This window comes from Solanum pennellii, chromosome 3 (genome assembly GCF_001406875.1).
Source record: "Solanum pennellii chromosome 3, SPENNV200".
In the NCBI taxonomy this organism is placed as follows: domain Eukaryota; kingdom Viridiplantae; phylum Streptophyta; class Magnoliopsida; order Solanales; family Solanaceae; genus Solanum; species Solanum pennellii.
This window is the reverse complement of record NC_028639.1, coordinates 30,818,468-30,843,686: the sequence shown is the minus strand read 5'-3', so window position 1 is coordinate 30,843,686 and position 25,219 is coordinate 30,818,468. Positions and strand designations below refer to the sequence as shown.

General features: G+C 36.5%; 1 protein-coding gene and 1 pseudogene across 4 annotated transcripts in view; both read right to left on the bottom strand.

The window, feature by feature from the left end:
* LOC107014740 (DNA polymerase I) overlaps positions 1-25,219 on the bottom strand; it is a 48,725-nt gene that overhangs the window by 17,857 nt on the left and 5,649 nt on the right. Inside the window, exons 3-9 of one of the 4 annotated variants that reach the window (XM_015214791.2) lie at positions 22,655-22,734; positions 22,244-22,282; positions 20,996-21,014; positions 13,292-13,345; positions 10,450-10,577; positions 10,303-10,374; positions 7,954-8,039 (exon numbers count right to left, since the gene is read on the bottom strand). In XM_015214791.2, coding sequence (XP_015070277.1) covers positions 7,954-8,039; positions 10,303-10,374; positions 10,450-10,577; positions 13,292-13,345; positions 20,996-21,014; positions 22,244-22,282; positions 22,655-22,734 — 478 coding nt within the window. The remainder of the gene's footprint in view (positions 1-7,953; positions 8,040-10,302; positions 10,375-10,449; positions 10,578-13,291; positions 13,346-20,995; positions 21,015-22,243; positions 22,283-22,654; positions 22,735-25,219) is intronic. The other 3 variants (XM_015214792.2, XM_015214793.2, XM_015214794.2) reach the window with 3 other exon arrangements.
* LOC114076611 lies at positions 22,898-22,994 on the bottom strand (annotated as a pseudogene).

The window sequence follows — 25,219 nt, the reverse complement described above, 5'->3', positions numbered from 1 at the left end:
CTAAAAGGCATGGGTTGAAATTGTTGAGTCATGGGATGTGTATGGCAAACAAAAGGAGCATGATGGTATATTGGTTGTGGAATTTGAGTGTTCTGAGCATAGTAGGGAGCATAAGACTGATTTTGGTTGTATGATGTGGTGGTGTTTGGTACATGAGAAAATGGGGTTTGAAGATGTGGCTTAGGAAATTGGAGTGCTGGTGTGGGTGAAAATTGAGAACACGGGATGGGAACAGTTTGGGTCTGGAAAGGGGAAGGGTGGCTTAAGGGGTTTTGAGTAGTCTGAATGTAGGATGTGTGAGTGGGTAAGCTAGAGGAAGTTGGTATGGTTGATACTGGCAGGGATGGAACCTGAATTTGCTGACTTGGGTGAATATAAAGTGAAGGTTGTCTTACTGGATGTGAGGCTGAAGAATTTCCCAATTGTGAGGAAGAATTCTCCAAACGTAGTGGCAGATCTGAAGGTGAGTACAACTCCTCCTCTAGCTGGATCACACTCTTATCTCTTTCCGGTCTCCTTCCACCATGTACAGCTTCACTAAGCTCTTTCAGGGCTTTCTCTTGATTCCTGGCTGCCATTTCTTGATTAGCTTCCAGTTGGTCCTGTCTGCTGGAAAAATTAGCCATGTCAAGTGACATTTTTTCTAGTACACGTAGTACTTCTCTCATCTCATTCACCATCGAGTTTCTCCACAGAGCCAGAAAAGAGCTCTGATACCACTGATACTAATATTACTTAGGAGTTAAGAAAAAGAAGAAGAAGAATGACTAAAGAGAAGGAAAAGCAAGTAAATAAGCAATTCTTTTCATAACTTGGGAAAGAGAGAAGCAGTACAATATATAGAAATCAGATGGGGACCAGTGGGGACCAATCCTGGACACATGTCCTTCTTCTACTCACTACTCTGATCTCTGTAACTTACTCATAATGGAAATTAATTCCCCCTAATAATAACAAGCATTCTGGGGAATGTGTAAATACTAAAACTATATATAAAGATAACTGAGGAATAGAAACAGAATTATCTTAACTAATGCAACTCTAATGGAATTAACTGTCTGTTCATACTCTCTAATGGAATTAACTGTCTGTTCATACTCTATTTAAATTTTGTATCAAAGGTTTCCAATGTAGTGTCTATAAATAGGGTCTTCATGTAATAATTTAGATATGCAATTCAATAATATTTTCTCAAATATTTCTCACATGGTATCAGAGCAATTGTGAGAAAAAAAATTAGTATTTTTCGGTAACCTAGTTGCTATCCGAATAATTATTATTTTCCGTCACTGTTTTCATAAAATTGACACCACCACTAGCTGCGGAATTTCCCGTTGAGCAAAGCCCAGTCATCCCCACCGGAAACCAGTGCTACACGCGCCGTCACACGCCGCCGGTAGGATTTTCGCCGGCGAACTGTCAGACCCACGTGCCGGCGCGTGTGACTTTTTCCGGCCTGTTTTTTCGATAATTTTTTTTTCTATCTAAGTCACCTCTTCATTCCGAGGCTGACTATGTAATTTTTTTTCTGATTCCGACCAGATTCGATCGTCGGAATTAGGGTTCCGGCTATTTTCAGGCTGTTTCCGGCAATTTTTTTTCGAGATTTGGATTTTCCAACGATCAGATCTCAATAATCAAGATTTTTTTGTTATTTCTGAGACAAATTTAACATAATGTCTTTTGGATGTGATGTTTTTGGTTCTAAAACTATAGGGATTGGAAATTCTAGCCCTATAATCACTTCAGAACTTCTATTGGGAAGTTCAAACTATTTATCTTGGGCTTCGTCAGTTGAATTGTGGTGCAAGGGTCAAGGTGTGCACGATCACTTAACGAACAAGACTTATGTTGTAGATGTAAAGGCAAAGACTACTGAGGAAGATGCAAAAGTCAAAGCACATTGGAAAAAAGTAGATGCTCAATTATGTAATCTACTATGGCATTCGATTGATTCCAAATTGATGCCCTTGTTTCGCCCATTCCAAACGTGTTATAGTGTTATACAGTTTGAGAAAAGGCGCGTGCTTTACACTAAAAACATCTCTCGATTCTATGATGTGATATCTCGATTGACCAACTTAAAGAAACAAGAATCTGATATGTCTACTTACTTGGGACAGGTACAGGCAGTCATGGAGGAATTCGACACGTTGATGCAGTAACTACGGATGTGGAAAAACAACAAGAACATAGACAAACATTGTTTCTAGTTCTTACTCTTGCTGGACTTCCTCCTGATAATTATTCTGTGCCTGATCAGATTTTAGCTAGCCCTACAGTTCCTACAATCGATGAATTATTCTCTCGCCTCCTTCGTCTTGCGGCAACTCCTAGTCACAAAGTCGTTTCATCACCCACTGTTGACTCCTCTATTCTCGCATCTCAAACCTTTTGAAAAGCGAACATATCAGTCTACGGAGAATCGGTGAGGGGGAGGACGTTTTAGGAAACCTCGATCCAAGTGTAGTCATTGTCATAAGTCTGGACACTCGTGACATATGTCATATTTTGCATGGTCCACCACCCAGTTATGATCCTCTTGTTCTAAAGGAATATAATGAGTTCCTTCGAAATCGCGCAAGTAAACAGTCATCTCCACCAGTAGCATATGGTGCTCAACCTAATCAACCATCCAATAATGTTCATATTGCTCAGATAGAATATGATGAGTTCCTTCAGTATCGTGCAAATAAACAAACGTCTCTACAAGTAGTTTCGATTGCACAACCTGATGTGTCTGTCACGGGTAATTTTTTTGCTTGTGTCGCAATCTAGTACTGTTGGAACATGGGTCGTGGACTCTAGGGCTTTTGATCATATTTCTGGTAATAAATCACTTTTATCCGATATTGTTTATTCGCAATCTCGTCCAGCTATTACTTTAGCCAATGGGATCTAGACAAAAACAAAAGGGGTCGGAAAAGCCAAACCCCTATCTTCTGTCACCCTAGACTTTATTCTTTATGTTCCTAGTTCTCCTTTTAATCTAGCATCTGTTAGTCGTTTGACACAGTGTTTTGGGAGGCGAAAAGCGGAAAAAAGCGACGAGGGCTTGCTTCACAGAAGCGAGAAGCGTGAAGCGAAGCGCGCTTTTTTTTTTAAAAAAAGCGACATTTAGTATAAAAATAAAAAAATATTAAATAACTAAATAGAGGTAATATAGTCTTAGATTAAAAGAAAATAAATAGTCAATAATACTCATAAGTCATAACATATAAAGCAAAAAATCAAAAATATAATTAAATCACAAAGACTCAAACTCCTATTCTTCAACAAGATCCTCAAACTATTCAAGTGCCATAACCAAGGGTTATAATTGGTAATCATCTTCTTCATCATCAGAAGTGTCAAAAAAAAAAAGAGCTGCTAGCATACACACTGATCACAAAATAAAAACGAAAAAAAAAAGCAAAAGAATTGAAAAAAACAGAGGAGGCAGTCAGTAATTGTGAACAGAAACAGAGCAGATCGCAGCAGAGATGAAGAGAAGAAGAGAAGAAGAAAAAAAAACTACAGCAGTCGCATCGTGAAGAGAAAAGAAACTCACAGAGATGAAGCAAAGGCGAAGATTATATATTTCAGGAGAAAAGGAACTCACAGAGATGAACTAATAAACATCGGTTAAAACTTACCTGCAATCCGGTCGAGGTATGAATAGAGATACAGTCTCAGTCGTGGTCGTGAAGAGAGAAGAAGCGAAAGAAGAGTCGTGAAAGAAAAATTAAGTTATATTGTATATTTCAGTTTTTTAAAAAAAAAACCTAAAAAAAAAACTAATTGTCGCTTTTTTATAAAAAGCGCGCTTTATTGCGCTTTTGCCTTAGTGTCGCTTCTCGCTTCTTAATCTGAAGCGAGCGCCTTTTTCAGATCGCATCGCCTCAGGAGAAAGAAGCGCACTGGTGTCGCCTCGCTTTGAAGAGCGCTTTTTTGCGCTTTTCACAACACTGGTTTGACAAAATCCCTACATTGTAGCATAACTTTTTTCGATGATTTTTTTCTCATACAGGACCGCAGTACGGGACAGATGATTGGAACAGGACATGAATCACAAGGCCTTTACTATCTTACCTCTTCAAATTCATTGACAACATGCTCCGTTACAGATTCCCCAGATCTAATTCACAAACGTCTGGGACATCCGAGTCTATCCAAACTGCAAAGGATGGTGCCTAGTTTGTCTAGTTTATCTACATTAAATTGTGAGTCGTGTCAACTTGGGAAACACACTCGTGCTACGATTTCTCGTAGTACTGAGGGTCGTTCAGAGTCTATTTTTTCATTAGTTCATTCTGATATTTGGGGTCCTAGTAGAGTCAGTTCCACCTTAGGATTTCGTTATTTTGTTAGTTTCAGTGATGATTATTCAAGATGTACTTGGGTTTTTTAATGAAAGATCGTTCTGAGTTATTTTCTATTTTCAAAAGTTTCTTTGCTGAAATACAAAATCAGTTTGGTATTTCTATTCGTACTTTCCGCAGTGATAATGCCTTAGAATACTTATCATCCCAATTTCAGCAATTTATGTCTCACCACGGAATCATTCACCAAACATCTTGTCCATACACTCCTCAACAAAATGGTGTCGCAGAAAGAAAGAATAGGCATCTCATAGAGACTGCTCGCACTCTCCTCATTGAATCCCATGTTCCGCTCGTTTTTGGGGCGATGCAGTCCTTTCAGCTTGTTATTTAATTAACAGAATGCCCTCTTCGTCTATTCAAAATCAAGTTCCACATTCCATAGTGTTTCCTCAGTCACATCTCTATCCTATTCCCCCTCGTGTCTTTGGGAGCACATGCTTTGTTCATAATTTAGCCCCAGGGAAAAATAAATTAGCTCCTCGTGCCCTCAAATGTGTCTTTCTTGGTTACTCTAGAGTTCAAAAAGGGTATCGTTGTTATTCACATGATCTTCATCGACACGTTATGTCCGCTGATGTTACATTTTTTTCAATCTCAGCCTTACTATACATCTTCTGATCATACTGATGTCTCTATGGTGTTACCCATACTTCAAGTTTTACCTGTGCCAACCTTTGAGGGATCTACAGTTACGTCTACATCTCCAGTTGCAGTGCCACCACTACTAACTTATCATCGCCGTCCACGTCCAGCCCTAGTCCCAGATGATTCATGTCATGCGCCAGTCCCTGCTCCTACTGCGGACTTCCCTCTATCTAGCCCACCGCTTGTACTTCAAAAAGGTATACGATCTACTCGAAATACTAACCCGCATTATACCTTCTTAAGTTATCATCGTCTATCATCACCCCATTATGTCTTTGTGTCGTCTTTGTCCTCTATTTCCATTCCTAAGACTACAGGTGAAGCACTTTCTCATTCTGGATGGAGGCAGGCTATGGTTGATGAGATGTCTGCTTTACATAAGAGTAGTACTTGGGAGCTTGTCTCCCTTCCAGCAGGTAAATCTACTGTTGGTTGTCGTTGGGTTTATGCAGTCAAAATTGGTCCAGATGGTCAGATTGATTGACTTAAGGCTCGCCTTGTCGCCAAAGGGTATACTCAGATATTTGGGCTAGATTATAGTGACACTTTCGCACCTGTGGCTAAAATAGTATCTGATTGTCTTTTCTATCTATGGCTACCGTTCGTCATTGGCCTCTTTATCAGTTGGACATAAAGAATGTTTTTCTGCATGGTGATCTTGAGGAAGAAGTCTATGGAGCAACCACCTGGTTTTGTTGCTCAAGGGGAGTCTAGTAGCCTTGTTGTCGATTGCGTAGGTCACTCTATGGTCTGAAACAGTCTCCTCAAGCTTGGTTTGGGAATTTCAGCACAGTAATTCAGGAGTTTGGCATGACTAGTAGTGGAGTTGATCACTCTGTGTTTTATCGACATTCCGCACTAGGTCGATGTATCTATTTGGCTGTTTATGTTGATGATATTGTTATCACCGGTAATGATCAACATGGTATCACCGATTTAAAGCAACATCTTTTTAAGCACTTTCAGACTAAAGACCTTGGCAGATTGAAGTATTTTCTAGGTATTGAGGTTGCTCAGTCTAGATCAGGCATTGTTATCTCTCAACGCAAGTATGTCTTAGACATTCTGAGGAGACAGGAATGATGGGATGTAGACCTATTGACACTCGATGGATCCGAATGTTAAACTTCTTCTGGGACAGGGGGAGCCACTTAGTAATCCTGAAAGGTATAGACGACTTGTTGGAAAGTTGAATTATCTCAAAATGACTAGACCAGACATCTCTTTTCCCGTGAGTGTTGTAAGTCAGTTTATGACTTCCCCTTGTGATAGTCATTGGGAAGCAGTTGTTCGTATTCTTCGATATATAAAGTCAGCCCCCGGCAAAGGACTACTCTTTGAGGATCAAGGTCATGAGCATATCATTGGATATACAGACGCTGATTGGGCAGGATCACCCTCTGAGAGACGTTCGACATCCAGATATTGTGTTTTAGTTGGAGGTAATTTGGTGTCGTGGAAGAGTAAGAAACAAAATGTGGTTGCTCGATCTAGTGCAGAATCAGAATATCGAGCAATGGCGACAGCAACTTGTGAGTTAGTTTGGCTCAAACAGTTACTGGGAGAACTAAAATATGGCAAAATTGATCAGATGGAACTTGTGTGTGATAATCAAGCGGCTCTTCATATCGCATCAAATCCAGTGTTTCATGAAAGGACTAAGCACATTGAGATTGACTGTCACTTTGTCAGAGAAAAGATACTCTCAGGAGATATTGTTACAAAATTTGTGAAGTCAAATGATAAGCTTGCAGATATGTTCACCAAGTTTCTCACATGTCCTCGTATTAATTACATTTGTAACAAGCTAGGTGCATATGATTTGTATGCACCAGCTTGAGGGGGAGTGTTAGAATAGGAATAAATAAAGGTGATTGTGCACCCATCTTCTTGAAATCCTGGATACACATCTGCTTGAAACTATATGCCAATGTATGATAAGGGTAGTACTGCTAATTTTCCTCTATGTTACCCTCAATATGAGTATTATATGGATTTTTACGCTAACTTATGATATCTAAAATTCGTTACCCTAACCTGGTAATGGGATGGCTTTGCCGATCGAGAGAGATCAGATTACATGCGCTCACATTGTGGATATGTTGGTTATTTAAGAAACTCCTATAAAAGGGATATTGTATGTAAATGATGACAATGTTAATTTTATTCTAATGTATGTATTCCTTGATTCTCGTCACGTTTTTTTCACTATGCTATGGATTGTCCTTTTTCCCTTCATGCAATTCTTACGTTTCTTCAATATGCTTTACATACGAGTACCATTTCACATGTACTTACACCCATTTTCTTGGGAGCAATGCATTTCAGAATGAAGGTTCAAACACCCACGACAACAAGGCTACTCACTAGGTTTCCGCACATTCAGCTATTAGTGAGCCCCACTTGATATTGGGGTGTAGTCTTTATTATTTAGCTTCGATAGCTTGAGGGTATGTCAGAGCCTTGTCTAGATAAACGTTATTATTCATGTTATGCTTGGAGGATTCATAAATAGACGAGCCTAGGTGCTCAGTTATACATACTTTATCAGTTTTTTTATTTTTATGACAAGTTTTGAATTTAAAGCAAGTATTTATGAATGGAATTCTTTTAATGACTTTATCTTATGGATCTATTTCATATACTTTATGTACGTTTCAAGTTCTATGTTATGTAGAGCTAGTTCATTCGGGCAAGTTGAAGGCATTGCAGGTCTGTCCACCCAGCCCAAAGTTCATGGCGTGACACATCTCATCCAAATTTAGCATAATAGCTCCAGCAGTTTAATTAACTACAGCATCTACACCAGTTTGATCCTATACAATCCCAAAGGTAAAAGAAAAGGATGTCGAGCTAAGATATTCATCAAGAAGCAAAGTATATGAGCTGATTCAAGTCTAAACCAGCACAAATTAATCAACATGCTGAAGGGAAGTGAACTAACTCAAACCCACGAGGAGCTATTCGTAGAAGGCGTAATGATGGAGATAGAATCTGGAAAAAATCTTTATCCGGGGAAACAACTCGTACCTGTATAAATAATAGTGCAAGCAACAAATCTATCAGCTGATAACAAATCAAGGTTCTTAAGATACAACTTGTTTGCAAGAAAAACTGACCACATCGATCCCTAAAATAAGAATCGTATTATACGTAAGCTGATGAAATACCGCAATCCAAATTTTGGGTGTATAAACAAATGAAAAAATGAATGCAGAGATTATGAAAAAAAAGGAGACATACCAATGCTGAGATCTCAAAATGAAGACACGACAAAATACAGAATACTCATATTACAATTCAATATTTATATCCAGATGACAGTAATTTTCATTATTAACGACAAAGTGATGTTGGAAAACGAAAAGCTTTTAAGAAGATCAATTCACAGGGGAATGCTTTTCAGATTCACTTATTAAAAGGACCTCTTTGCCCACATTTACTTTGAGTACGAAATAACTTTTTACAGGCACTATCAGCTCTTTTCTACAGCTATGCAGCAGAGAAACAAAAGGTCACTACTGTCCAAGTGGCCACCTAACATACCTTTCTCATGCTACAATTATATGTGTGATTGGTATGAAGGAAAAATGTTTTCTACGTTGGAAAATAAGTGGTTCCTTACTTATTTTATAGTGTTTAGTAAGTAAACAAGAAGCTATTATCCCTAGAGTATTTATATGTAATCTAACAAACCACTACGAAGGTGGGATGGGATGGGGAGGCAGGGGTGGGATAGTCAAGAGGTGAGGGTTGGAGAATTAGGTGGGTGGGAAGGAGACAATAAACTCGGAATGCAACTTATTTTCCTTACTTCCGTTAGTGAAGTCATTTTTCTCATTTTTTAAGAAACTTGTTTTCGTAGAGAATATTTTCCAAACATTTTGACCAACCATACATAGGAAACCAAACACACCCATATATTTAGGGGTGGCAATTGGGCAGGTTGTTTGAATTTGGGCGGGTCATAATGGGTTAGGAAAACAATTGGTCAAGACCCAACCCAACCCAAATTTGCTTGGGTCAAAAAGGGTTAGGTGATGGGTTATACAACGGGTCAAGATCCAACTATATTTTTACTAAGCTTAATTGTTTTATTTGTTCTTCTAAACTATTTTAGTACCTAATATAAATATTTTTTTCCTTTATTATGGCTATATATAACATATCAAATTGAAAAAAAAAAATAAAAAATATTATGACAAGATTCCTCATGAGCCAATTCGGGTTACATTTTCAACCCAATTTTTCATGGGTTGAAATAGGTTGAGGTAATGAATGGACGGGTCAATAACCTACCCAAACTTAAATGGGTTGGGCGGGTTGGGCTTGATTTCACTACCCCTACATATATCTTTTTTTTAGAAAGGTAACATTTACTTCTACATATACATAGGTATACTACATCAAAGTGTAGTCCCCCTCCAAAAAGTTTTACTTACATGAAAGATTGTCTTGTTACAGCCAGTCAATAACATTAAACACATCTTCAGTATCTCCTATCACTACTTGCTTACACCAACAATAGTAAAGCCCCAGGAAGTTTGTATTTATCTTATGAATATTGTTCCGTGTTCCTTCAAAACATCTTTGATCCTTTTCCTTCCAAATTAAATTGTCCACCAAATGCAAGTTGGGACAATCCTCCATCTCTTCGGTATATTCCAAATTTGTTTTTGGCCATCAATAGAGATCCACTGATCAGCACTACATCTTTTTACTTCTATCTCAAAGAACTAAGTACATTTCTTCTCTATAATAAGATTACTTAGGATTCACCTAATAACCTGAAAAAGTAAAATTTGTTGTACTTGTATGCTATGCTGGTGATACATCCTATGGATGGGCGGGTGCACAGAGACTCTGAGCCATCATGGTGGAGATGGGGTTGCAAGTGAAGGGTTTCAATGGTGATGTTGCCATATCTGCTCCACTCCCAGACAATCACCATATCGCCATTCACTTTTCCACCAGATTTCATCAGTTTTCTCGTAAAAAAACAATTTTTTGCTTTCTAACATTGCAAGGACAAGACAAGCTTGTTGAAGGAAAATGCAAATACTGTAAGATGAGGCCAAGTATTAATTCAGCAAATTAGTCAGAGAAATTCTAAGGTTCTAAATTATTTTCTTGCGCCTAAGCAATTCTTTTATTTCTTTATTGCTTTTAAAGTAACAACTTGGATTCTAACAGTTAGGGTTGACATAAGATGGAAATCTAGAAATTTGTATGAAATTCTTAATGTCAGGTAATTTTGTTCCTGCTTAGCAATTTATAAAGATTCTTCATTTACCTTGAATCCAGCATCAACACTTCTAACAGCCAAGGTTCCAATTACATCATCTGCTTCAACACCTGGCACCTGCTGAAGAAACTAATGAACCTAGCATCTCGCAAACTTAGAGGATTGATCTTTGACCCAGTGCTCGACAAACCTCACCTCAATCACCTTGATAGACATGGCCTTGAGGGAAGCTTTCAAAAATTGAAGTCCTTGAACAATTGTATCAGGTGTCGGAGAACGATTGCTCTTGTAAGAGGGATACATATTGTGACGAAAATTCAGGCCTATGAAAGTTAATCTAGAATATTAAGAATGGAACTATTGACAACAGATAATACTTCAAATGATTTTGGCTTAAACGTAAGACCTAAATTATCAATGTGGTCTGCAATATTTGTCATTTGTTAATGTTTTTATCCCCAAAAAGACACACTAATTTATTAAAGGCGCTTTTGCAGAAGTGGAAGTAATATCTCCTATATGTATTATTCAACAGTTACTACTTTAATTTTCTCCAGAAAAATTACAAATAATACTGCCAATGCACATGTAATCTTCTTCTCTTTACAAGCCATGCACTACCAGAAAAATTACAAATAATACTGCCAATGCACATGTAATCTTCTTCTCTTTACAAGCCATGCACTATCTATTATATTGCAAGAAAGAAACTCATATACATAAAATCACATCAACTAGCAAAACTGGAAGAGAAACCTGCTAGAGAACAAGCATCTTCAGTAGAACTTCATTTTCAGAACAAAAATAAACTTGATTATCCTATTGTTTCCAGAAAGAACTTTTACCAACTTGATGACTTTAAGTTATATACTAACATCAAATGTTCACTGTTAAAGGTTAGTGCTAGCCTAAGTTGCGCGGACTCTTCAGTTTTGCAGGCGAACCTGTCTCGACACGACTCCGGTGCGGGTGCGGGTGCGGGGTGCGTGTCGAATTCGGTCAATCTAATCCGGACACTTTGACCGCAGCCGAGAAAAGATTGGGGAAGAAAAAATCAATTTCCGACGACGTAAAGAGTACAAAGCTTGAAAAAAGTACAGAGAAGAGAGAAGAGAAAATTATTTTTATGGCGACAACGCCGGCAAGTCGCCGGCGATGTTGAAGAAGAGTTGAGAAGAAACAGTTTGAAAGAGAAGAAGAAGAGTTGAGAAGAAAGAAGTATTTTTATTGAAAGTTTCAAAAGTAATTGGTCTGCCAGGACCAGCTTTTTTCCTAGGGAGCCAACTTTTTTTCTTGGAAGTTGGAAAAAGTACTTTTAAACATTAATTTTTTTTTTAATATTGACTTGTAATTATTTGGAGTGTGGAAGAGCCACATATAAAAATAGTGTACTCTCAAGTCTCAACCACTATAAATCATCCAATTAGCTACTCATTTGTGGTGCTTTTTAATTGGTTTGATTTTGAGTTAAAAAATGTGAGGTACAACTCCTCTAAATTTATTTGCTCACCTTATTATAAAATATAGGCAAAAGGGTCTGATATACCCCTAAACTTTGTCATTTAGAGCTGATATACCCCTTGTTATGAAAGTGGATCATATATACCCCTACTTGTAAACAAATGGCTCACATATACCCTTTCCCTCTAACGGAAATGAAAAAAAAAAAATTTAATCTAAATTTTTATTATTTTTTTAGAAAAAATATAATCTCATATGAGTAAATTTAATCCTCGTCAAACATATTTTTTTTGACTTTTTTTTGTTTCAATGACTAATTTATAATTATTATTTTGATAATCAAATTTATTTATGTTTCACTAATATTCTTGTAAAACTTATTGTAGATGACCAAAATTTTTTATTCGAATACGAAATTAAATTACTATACACACAAAAAAAATAGTTTAATTTTTTATTCTTTAAACTAAGGAATGAAAGAAAACAACAAAATAAGAATAAGAAATTCAAATAATTATAATAAAAGAAGTAAAAAAATAATTTATGTATGAAAAAAATTAAAATATACCTTGAACTTTGATAGAAGAATCATATATACCCCTAAATAATTTTTTTAAAAAAAATTAGAAGTAATAAATATAAATTTAAAACTAATTTTTTAACTTCCGTTAAATGAAGGGTATATGTGAGCCATTTTGTAACGGCAGGGATATATGTGAGCCGTTTGTATAACGGTAAGGGCATATATGAGCCACTTTTATAACGAGGGGTATATCAGCTCCAAATGACAAAGTTGAGGGGTATATCAGACCCTTTTCCCTAAAATATATATATTTGTAAATGCTTTTAATGTTTAGTTTCTATTCTGTTGTGTCTTTGTAGGAAGAATAGAAGAGTAATCTCATCTTGAAGAACGAAAGATAGAATTCTACAAAATACATATAAGTTTATCACAATATATCTCTCAAATTTAGAATATCTTCATAACTATATTTTTATAATATTGAAGTTTTTAGCCGTATCCCTGCACCCGTATCCATACTCGGATTCGCACCCACGAATCTTAAAATTTGGATTTCGCCGAATCCGACTCTCGGATTCGCATCCGTCTCGGATACCCGCACCCGAGTCCGAGCAACTTAGGTGCTAGCCACTTACAAATTAGAGTTTACATCCTCCCTCTCCTTTTAAAACAAAAGAAAATGAAACAAACAAATTTGCTGGTATCAAATCTAAGAGAAAAAAATTGACATAATGGTGTAGCATAATAAAATGGCATGAACTAATCATCAAAAGATCCCATAAGAAACTGATATACTTCATTGCAGTACATGCTTATTTGTATTTTTGATAGGATAATGAAATCCATTGCAGTTTATGTTAGGGCTGTGTCGCACTGGAATAGGCTTGTAATAATTATTAATCTTGTCAATAAAAGAAGTGTTATCTCATACATAAGATATTGTTCGACCCCTAAAATCTCTAGCTGCATCAGTACCAAAGAAATGCTCCAACTTGGCTCTCAGTGTAGTTTACTTATGAAAAAGGACAAAAGAAGAAAAATAGTGAAACATACCTTTTGCAACAAAATTTTGTTTGGTTGAAAGAGACGTATGGCCAAGTGAAAATCCTGTAAGGATTTGGTTTGACAAGCATTATTAAGAGAAACTCGCTTACTCCCAGATATTTTTTAAAACTTCAATCAATTATCAATGTTTGAGTTTATCAATGGTATTGCTAGAAAAAATTGTATCAAGAAATTGATGTGCCCAAGGATTTATATCAAAAAAAAAAAGATCAACCCGAATTTCATTAATTGCAAAACAATAAAAGATTAACTGTACAGAATAGAAATTCCGATGATACTACAAAGAAATTGTTATCTAAAAGGCAGGGATTCAAGATAGAACCCGAGTTTCTAGGAGTTGGACAGGAGCTTAATGGAGAAGCTCGAGTTATTCAGCTATGGTGGATGAGCAGATAGAAGATGAACAATAGAATTTGTGAGAAATATTCGAAAATAATATTACTGAATTGTAGTTGTGTCTACATTATTACATTGAAACCCTATTTATTTATTTTTTATTTTTTTATGACAAGGGAAACCCGCAACCGCTACCCTTTAGGTATACACAGGTAAAAACCCCGCTCCTACAATAACTCGCAAACCACATAGCGACGAGCTCGACCCAGAAGTCAAATCCCTTGTTTTTGCTTGCAAGGGATTTCGAACTTAAGACCTCCAACATGAAAGTCCCAAGCCCAAACCACTGGGTCACCCCGAAGGGTCATTGAACCCTATTTATAGACACTAGAATACAATCTTTTCCAAGTAGGATACTATTGACTATACCTATTTCTATTTGTATTCCTATTCCTATTGTAAATAGGTTTGTATAAGCCTATTCCTATCAGAATAGAATTGTCTAAACCTATTCATGTTCTAACACTCCCCCTCAAGCTAGTGCAAACAATTCATGTACCTGGATTGTTACAAATGTAATTAATACGAGGACCAATGAGGGGCTTGGTGAGATATCTGCAAGTTGATCAGTCGACTTCACAAAATTGACAGTCAATCTCAACATGCTTGTCTTCTCATTAAATACATAATGTCAGTCAATCTCAATGTGCTTAATCTTCTCATTAAATACTGAATTTGATGCATAATGTTGATAAAACACAATGTTGAACTTCCACAACCAAACTTGCAAAGATTGTTTCAGACGATAGAGTGACTTAAACAATCGATACACAAGGCTACTAAACTCCCCCTAAGCAAGAAAGTGTTCAAAATCTAGTATAAAGTATACGGATCATGTTGGAATCAATAGATGAGTCAATATTAAACAAGAAAGTCACCGAAAAGTTGGTCAGAACATGCTCATATGCCGGAGTATTAGATTTGATGGCTGAAAGTGATCACAATCTAAGAAATAAAATTATATAGGTAAGGTCGGAATGATGGCACGACCCAACTAAAAAATAGAAATTATATAGAATAGTTTGAATTGATGGAACGACCCCATTGAAAAAGAGAAATAATATGGATAGGTCGAAATGAAGGCACGAACCTACTGAAAAAGAAAAATTATACAGGTAGGGTTGAAATGATGGCACAACCCTACGCAAATTAGATTTGAAGAATCAGCAGAAAGACGAATGGAACTATGCAAATAGAATATAAGAAGTCACTAAAAGACCGTGATGCTATACAACTCAGATATGAGAAAATAGTTCAAAAAAATCTACAGTACTACACAAATTAAATATGAAAAGTAGTCCAGAGATGCACGGTGCTATGCAAATCAGATATGCAAATAAAAGGTAGTCACTGGAAGGATGGTACGGTGCTACACTAGTTACATATGAAAACGTAGTCACCGAAATGATGGACCAGATATGAAAAAGTAGTCACCTGAAGATCACACTGTGCTACACAAATTAAATATGAAAAAGTAGTCACCGGAGTGATGGCATTGTGCTACACAAATTAGATATAAGAAAGTTGTCACCAAAATGATAGCACGGTGCTACACAAATTAGATATGAGAAAATAGTTACAAGAAAGATACACGGTGACCCAACTTTTGCTAACATAATCATTAGCCGGACGGGCGACAAATATGGATAATAGCCGCCTCTGGCAGTGGAAGCTCTTTGATTGTTTGCCAAGATCGTACAGGCTCTGATACCATGTGAGAAATATTGGAAAATAATATTATTAAATTGTTGTTTTGTCTACATTAATACATTGAAACTCTATTCATAGACACTAGAATACAATCCTTTCCAAGTAGGATACTATTTACTATTCGTGTTTCTATTTGTATTCCTATTCCTATTCCTATTCTAAATAGGACTGTATAAACTTATTGGATTGTATAAATCTATTCCTATTCTAATAGGATTGTATAAACCTATTCAACATAATTCAATAGGAAAGTGTACTCGTAAATTCAATTGATGATTCAATCTGTAATGATACAATGTCTTATATAGAAATGAGAAAGAATCTTATCTTGATAACTGCTTCTATGCTAACTACTGATAAGACAAAGCTAACTAACTTAACCAGCTGATTCATTTATTGGGTATCAATATTCCTTGCAGCAAAGAGATCCTTGACCTCAAGGACTAAATGAGGAAACAATCAATGCATGAAAGAATTCCCAAGTAGCAGGATCTGCTGACTTCTGCTTCGACAACCATCAGCAATTGATTCCGCAATATTGTGACGATCCTTAGTTGTAATTCTCTCATACATTTCCCCACCGGCTCCACCGAGGTTAAATCCATTTCCACAACATTCATGTGTCTGTCCCGAGCTATTGATGACTGCAAAAGATCATTCATTCTTCCCAGATGGTGCAGTCACTTAAACTGTCGGACTCGCATTCCTGAATAAAGGGCCAGGAGAGTGGAATAACATAAACAACTGATTGCCTCTATTTTCCATATTCCGCCAAAAAAATATCGAACTCGTCTTTCCAAGTGAAGAAGATGAAAACTTTAACGGTGGAAACTAAGTGCATCCCTTTCCCTTGAGATCACCCTGGTTCTCAAGAGTGAAATATGAACTAGAGATTTGATAATTGATGACTTCTACATGTGTAACACTATGACAGTTCACAAGGTACATCATATGTCATACATTCCCATCCTCAAACATTATTGCTTTATTGTTCCCGGTCACATCCCAAGTTGCCAATGATAGAAAACCATCAATCCACACTTCAACTACTTCCTCTGCAATTAATATTGGTCTTTCCTCTACTATTAGAATGAGCAATTTCTCAATCTCTTCATGTTGGAAAGTTTCAATATTACTCTCCAAGTTTAACCATGAATCGCAGATGATCTTGGAAAGAATTGTATCAGACCAAGCTTGGCATGAGAGTACTTCTTTCCAATCACTATCCAAGAATTTTGTGTCCATATCACATTCATCATTCAAGAAAACCAAACCAAGATGCATATTTTCAAAAGTCTCGCACGCATCACAAAACAAGTCTTCAAAACCTTCAGTTTTATTGTTTCTTTCAATGGTGCCACTATACAGAGAAGCTACATCTAAATCTCTTTTAGGCATTTCATCGCGAACCTTGCAAGTATATGATGTCTTCTTGATAGAAGTTTCTTGTGGGTAGAAATGAGAGATTAGAGAATTCAAAACTAACCATCTTCTTTAGAGAATCTGCCCTGAATCTTTCCACTAACACTACCACATTCCTTCCAAGTTGGTGGATTGAATGTATTGCCTGTATATCATCAAGAACAAGTGTCACCGAACAGCTTCACCTTCAAACTGTAGAGAAGCAATGCTAATCTTCTCCTCCATGGGAATATTCTCCATCTTGAAAAATTGATCAATTCTAAACAACCAAGATCTGTGATCTTCTCCAGAAAACTTCAAAAACTCCATTGTCGACCCCGAAAGAATGTGAATTATGATAACAGAAGTTGTTGTCCGATTGCTGCTCTGACTGCCTTCCACCCACTGGTATTTTACCTCCCCCTGTGGATATTTTATCCCTCTCCATTACTTTCCATTTTATTTTTTTTTTGATAAAGTAAAGTTGTATTCCTCAGCAATGAGGGTATGCTGGCAACCATCAAAAAGATTTACATCAGTGACCCAAAAAAAACAACTGAAGAAATTGCTACTAAAGTTATAAAGATGAGGAAAAGTTTAAAATTTGTCCAGCAACCTCTATACCCTCCTCATTACACCAAAAACAGAAGGTCTTCATACAACGCCATTTGATCTTTTGTACTGACTCTGCAGTATTTTCCATACACCTCTTGTTTCTTTCTCTCCAAATAGTCCACCATATACAAGAGGGTATCATGTTCCACCATTTCTTCTGGCTCTTACTCCCCCCTCTTCTGACCCAGCAACTGAGAAGGTCTGTAGTGTGTTCTGGCATTGTCCAGTTTGTGTGTGTTCTGCTTAGAAAAATGGCCCATAATTGAGCAGTGACTTTGCAATGGAGGAATAGATGGCTATTAGTCTCATTTGTTTCATTACACATTGAACACCAGGAGGCTATTTCAAAGCCTCTTCTTTGCAGCTTCTCATGAGTTAGGCATGCCCTTCTAGCCACTAGCCATGAGAAGCACTTCACTTTAGTTGGCACTTTATTTTTCCATACCTTACTCCATGGTCCAGAGATTTCCCCTGGAAGTTCCTTCACTTTCCTATTGTACAATCTGCTGACTGACAACATACCATCATGATTGTGTTTCTAAATCATTACATCAACTTCCAGACTTGTGCCCTTGAAATCATCTCGCGTTTGTAGCATCTCGGCTACTTTCCATTTGTTCCAATCCTTTACCAAGTAGGATACTATTTACTATTCCTATTCCGATTTCAAATAGGATTGTATAAACCTATTCCTATTCTAATAGGATTGTATAAACTTAATCTCATTCTAATAGGATTGTATAAACCTCTTTCTATTCTAATTTGATTGTGTATACCTATTACCATTCTAACACTCCCTCTCAAGCTTATGCATACAAATCATATGTATCTAGCTTGTTACAAATGTAATTAATATGAGGACCGATGTTGGGACCCCCAAAATCAAAATTGCCCATGCACCAAATGCTAAGCATGAAATTAGGTTTTAGGCCTAACTCACACCCTAAAAGCTAGCTTAAAGGGAGGAGGATTGCTCAAGCCTTATAAGGAGATGGTACCGTGTCGGACTTTTGTCATTCTTTAACAATCATAAGCACCACTTGATCCAATTTTGAAGATTTGAAACCTTCTTTGCTTAGAGTACCAATTTTCAATAAAATTTTCTACATCATTTCACACAATTCCCTTACTTCACTAGAAGAACTCTCATTTGCTCTTGTCGATTTTGTCATTGTTCCCAAGGATAGATTAGTTGTGATACCAATGTTAGCTAAAAGGCAAGAACTCAAGATAAAACCCAAGTTTCTAGGAGCTAGACAGGAGCTTAATGGAGAAGCTCGAGTTATTCAGCTATGGTCAATGAGAGGATAGAAGATGAAGAATACAATTCAATAGGTTAGTGTACTTGTATATTCAATTGATGATTTAGAGCCCGTTTGGATTGGCTTAAAAAGTAGCTTTTAAGACAAAATAAAAAGTAGGGGCATATGTAGAAATGAGAAAGAATCTTATCTTGCTAATTGTTTCTAACTAATCCAACGACGTAACTTACTGATAAGGCAAAGCTAACTAACTTCGCCAACTGATTCATTTATTCTGTAACAGAAATAAACAAAAAAATATACACACTATTTGCACTTAAACATATGCACTTTCTAAGGTTCAGCTACTTGCCAGACAAATTTCTGAGGTTCCACTTTTTAACTAAACTCTGAGTTATTGCACATTATCATCATTATCAATCTTTTAAAGCATATTTAAGAAGTTATTCATCACTAGTGCCGGACCTTCTGGGGGAGTGTGACGGTGCGTCTAGGCTTGTTTCTGATAGTGATTGGTCGAGGTTTGGTCATCGTTGACAGATGGAGCCTGTGGTGGTATTAGTTTTTTCACGATGATGACAAAGAATTTTTCAAAAGCAATAAACTTCAAGTGAGAGAAAACTCTACCTCTCTTTTTGGAAAAAGAACCCTAGTGTTGTGAGGGAGAAACAAATCACCTCAAAAGGCAGCAATGGCTCTAATACTAAGGGGAAAGAAAATTCTTTTTCTTTTGTATTTCTTAATATAAATTTCTACATCCCATCATAAGGGATACTTAAGTCATATGACAAATTAAGAGAAGAGAAAAAATTACAATTTAATACGATGGAATAAATATTTTAAGCATCTATAATTAAGTTAATCAATCAATGCACAATGACATAAAAATGTGTTAACTTGTCCAAACTTGAGTTGACGGTCCAATATATCCCTACCTTCAGTGTCCAGATAGGCAATGGTGAAATTATCAAATGCAATAAAGTTTGTCACGACCTGTCAGTAGAGGTTTCTAACTTGATCATAAAGCACAATTTCTTCCTTTGGTGGCACAGACATGGTGTTGAGTATACAATGGCTAGCATCCCTTAACACAATACAAGCCGGTTGGAATGAGATGTTCCTTATCTTCCAATTGAATGGAAAAACTTATAAACTGCAAGATGTTCCTCAGCAAACACTCAGAACAACATCTTTCCAATCATGCCTTGAAGAATAGATGTTGGGTAGAGATGCTATGCTGAACCTTACGAAGGCCCACTCCAGGATGAAAGCACAAGCAGATTGTAAGAACATAGACCTCTCTTCTAATGTTGGTGATGCTGCCCTTTTATGCCTTCAGCCATACGACCAAAAGTCTCTATTAGCTTGCACAGTTTCTCAGTTTTAGCCTAGAGGACAAGTCGTCTTTCCAGGAGGGAGGGACTAAACTACTGATAAGGTATGTGTCTTCTAGACCTATTCAAGGAGGAAGAAGCGAAGAAAGATAGAAGAAGATAATGATTTAAGTCTTCTCAAATTCCTGCAGGTTTCACACACTGAGGATTGAGCGGTTTCATACAGTTATTAGGAGTTATTTCCAATACCTTATGCTTACTAGAAGTTATATGTTTTTATCCTAAACAGTTATGAAGTAGTTCTAGTTAGCTATTATACAATAGTAGATCCAGTAATGTGTAGACAGGATATAATATATCTTTTAAATGCAGAAAGATCATTGTCTAAGAGATACGAGATACTTGTCTCTCTTTGTATTTTTTATTGTTTCAGGAGATATGAGATACTTGTGTCTCTCTCTGTATTTTCTATTGCTTTTATCCAGTAAATCTCAGTTTCTATCATTTGCACATTCTGACTAACATACTACTTTTATAAATAAAAATTACAATGATTTAAATATACCAAATGATTTAACAAGTGAAGTTACAAGAAGGAATCGTGTCATAATAAAATTGAGATAAAGCAAGCAAAGACATATATCAAAATTACATATGCCCCGTCTAATCAAAGAGTCACATGCATAGAACGATGGCAATGCAATAAAACAAACTCTATCAAAAGGTTGTAAGTGTTTGTTTTTTTTTTTTTTAAATTGGTAAATTGTATTCCTACAGCATTAAGGCTATGCTGGCCACCTCCAAGTAGTTTACAAAAAAGAGAAGAGAGATACTTACAAAGCCTAAAAAAGGTTGTAACTGTTAGACATTTGTACGAAAAACAAAGAGAGTGGACACAAAAGCTAGCTAAACACATAATGACAACAAACTGAGAGTGGTCAAAGAGAAAGAAATGGAACGATAACAACTCTTACCGTCATGATCAAAAACAACCTGCAGAGGATACAACTAAAGTCAGAACATGAGACAGTATTTTATCACAGCAAATGCATAAAAATAAAGAAATTGTACAAAGAAGTCAAATGGAGAAGATATTATGAAGAGACTCCCATTCGATGACAAAAATTATTGATCATCCATAAGCTAGAATATGTTCAACTGCAAATAGACATTCTATGAGTAGACTAGGATAAATGGGCATTCCATCTATTTATATTTTGGGTTCTACAACAATACCAATATTTGAAGTTCATTTGTTTTATTCTTTGGAGACTAGAATAATGGCAATTAAGCTAGTTGCTAAGACTTGGATGGTTTGGACATGTGAAAAAGGAGATGTCCAGATACACCGACGAGGAGGTGTGGAAGATTGGATATAGTGAGGCCGAGGAAAGGCAGAGGTAGGCCGAAAAAATATTGGGGGAGGTGATTAGAAACGATATGGCACATCTTCAACTTACCGAAGACATGACCTTCGTTAGGGGGTTGGGGGGTCGCGGATAAGGATAGAAGGTTAGTAGATAGTTAAGAGTTGTCCTATTACTAGCTTATTCATGTATTTGGTTCAGTGGTAGTATAAAGAACATGTGGGTTGTAGTATTTATGTAGTCTTTGGCTTTTGGTATTTGATATCATATGTGGTCCACTGTGTTTAGGTGATCACACTTTGTTGTTGTTGCTATGGGACCTTGTATATATGCACCGCAATACTTTGCTATTAGTAGTCATGTTTCTCCCCACTATCCTTATTCATTTTAATACTGTTGTGATTTGCTTGAGCCAAGGGTCTTTCGGAAACAGTTTGTTTACCTCAAAGAGGCAGTGGTAAGGATTGGACTCTACCATCCCCAGACCCAACTTCAACTTGTGAGGGATTTCAATGGGTATGTTATTGTAATGAAATAAGATCATTTTGAAAAAAAAAATGTATTAAGCATCATTTATTTAGGCAAGCCCAAAGCTTTGGGCATTAGGTGTAAGGCGTGTTTAGGGCGTACAATTGGGTGCTTAGGGCATAAGCTTCACACATAAGCCTTGAGGCGTTTTGTTGAATACCCTCACAACTTAGCCTTCTTGCAGTAATTAAATGACCCAAATTTTTTGAGTGTTTGTTTGCAGAATTGAATGCAATTTGTCACAGATCTAAGATTAAAAGAAGTAAGCCAATTGACTAATACTGAAGTGAAGAGTGATTTTGAAATCAAAGAGAAAAAAAGGTATACCGCTATATGTGAAGGGAGAAATTCCAGAACGTCAATAATCTGCAAGAAAAGCATATGATTAGATCAATATACGAACCACAAGCAAAAGAAGGTGACAAACATAGATCCATATAGTAGATCTAAACAAGCTCAAGCAACTAGGGAAGAGCTAACATTAGCAAGTAGCTTAAGCTAAAATGAGCAATTTAAAGAATTCTTGGAATTCTTGATTCTGGATATGTTAAATTGTTTTTTGGAAGTTAACATTCTTCACATTGGTATTAAACAAGTATGGAGGAGTTCCTTAAGACAGAAAAGCTCTTCACTTAGGGTAGACAGGGTAGTCCCACAATGTAGACATGAAACTGCCTAATTTTTCCCATGTTAAAAAATCACAAGGAACATCAGGGAGCTAAAGAAGAAAAGACTTACAAGTGACAATGCTGTAAATATTGTTAGTACCCAATCTCCGTTGCCATCAGCGTGTGAAAGATGACCGTGGTGCAATTTAGCTGTCCAGACATAAAGAAATAGTTATCACTAATTGTAGATTTCACCTTGAAGAAGAAGAATACGTGTCCATATCCAAATAGGCTCATGATAAAAGGACCAGCTTGACTCTCCAGCTACCAAGTCAAATAACACAACCCTAACACACACTAAATTTTCTTCTTTAGAAATTCGGACCATTTCTCGATTTGTGCTTGTCGTGCAAGGGCCATGCTGATCTTCTTAGTAACATTTCAATTTTATCGGATATCCCTGAAGGGACTGACATGCACTAACTTGACTCGAGTATTCTCTAATTTCTTTTATCATTTTTCCAATCCAAGAAATTTAACTATGTTTCAGAAGCAAAATATGCACCTCATTGATGTCTTAGCAAAGGGTAAATAATTATGAAAAAATCTACTAACATAAACCAAGTAGAAGAAAGTGTCCATCAAAGTTAGTATGGCCGTTAAGCACAAAAAAGAACCTTTGACTTATGCCATCTAGCAAATCGAACATGGCTTAAAATGAAAATTAACATATTAGATAGAGTTGGACTAAGAATATCTTACAAGATACTAAAAAAAATATTTACACCTTATCTTTTGAAAATTATGCAGGTAAACATTTTAAGCCTTTTCGCAGAAAGCTTCATCAACTAATAGAATTTTGATCACATTATTGAAGTCACTTCATAAGTCTGTCTATCAACGATGATAACATACTTCACGATAACAACTTGTATTTGAGAATATAACTTTCTGTCACCCTATTTTTAGAGACTCTGGCCTTAGAGCATTGGTTTCTGGAAATGTTGGATTTCAATGTGTAGTACCACTTTTAATATCAAATACTAAGCTTTAAGCAATACACCATATCACAAGATTTAATACTAATGCATAAGCAAGAAAAGCGAATTTCTTCACAAATTTTGTGTATAGGCACATAAAACTAAAGTTGATTACTCAAAATGACAGTATCATATTAAAGAAATCTTGTTTTGCTTATCTACCCAAAAAAAGGAAAAAGGCCTCTTGCTAAACCTTTTGCTTTTCTTGTTTTGGGCCTTTGATCCCATACAATGCTCCATATATAACTAAAGGTTTTTATTGTTCCTTTCTTCAACGCATCCTACCTCGTCACGAGGCAAGCAAATAGAAAACAAGGGAAAAGAGAAGTTTATATATCAACAAAATTCTATTCCTTTTTCACCGTGACACAAAAAGTGTCATATTCCTTTCTGACTGACCCACCTACTTAGTGACAAAGGAAATAAGTCAATGCTCTGAGAAAATTACAGTCAAATACCTTCGGGCATCTAGTTAACAAAACATACATACAATGGTAGTATATATTCTATACTAGTATGCATATAATATACATGCATATACCTATACATATCCATATACTATACATATCTATACATATAATACATATCTATACATACTTATACAATTAATATACATACCTATATACATATAATATACATACATATACACAACATATACAACCGAGCATATATGTAGTGTATACATTTTGGTCATGTTCGGTGAACTAGATGGACGAATGACATTTGGTAACTATCCCTGCTACTTAATATCCTTTCCATTTATATATACATACCCTTTCCATTTATATCTACATATCCTCTTTAAGCAAAGATAGGAAAGAAAATGCCCATCCACTTCTTTCTTCATGTTTTCTTCTACCTCTTGTTCCTTCATCTCTCTTCGTTTCCAACCTAGACCTCTCGAAATATGCAGCTAACAAAAAAAGAAAAAGAACTTTTGTGCAAGTTGCAGCAGGAAGAAAAGAAGTTACGGCAACAAACATAACAAAGACTTATTTTCACAAAATAATAACTAATGTGAAGGTCCTAGAGGCTCGTATTTGGCACCACAAAATTATTGGAAGCTCAAGGAGGTAAATATGATCTACTATTGATTAAGCAACTTTCAAATGTTTAGTTGTTAGCTGAATATAGATTTCTGCTACTTTTCGTTATCGGTGGAACTTCAGAGCATATGGTTCTAGCCTGGAAAACCCAATAATTGAGGACTCAGCTCTTTCAGGATGTCTTGTTTCTTATGTTTTAGAATATTACAGGATTTCTTCAACAATGACTTGATTTCGTAATTGTAACGACCTGTTTAGTCGTTTTGAGCAGCAGATTTTATTTCTGGAAAAACTGTGTGAGTCGACGGAACCCACGACGGACCGTCATGGGCACGACGGGCCGTCGAGGGTGTCTCCTTCCAAAAGACTTAGACTTCTGAAATTTGGGTACTGAAATCGACTCTCTGAACTTCGTAACGGAATGGCAGGACGGACCGTCGTGGGCACGACGGACCGTCACAGACCCTTTAGTAGGAATTGAGTCTCTGAACTCTGTGACGGAGCAGCAGGACGGACCGTCGCAGTCATGACGGGCCATCACAGACTGCGTAATCCCAGGCTGGGTCGGATTTCTGTTAGTAATTTAAGGGGCGTTTTGGACTATTCCTG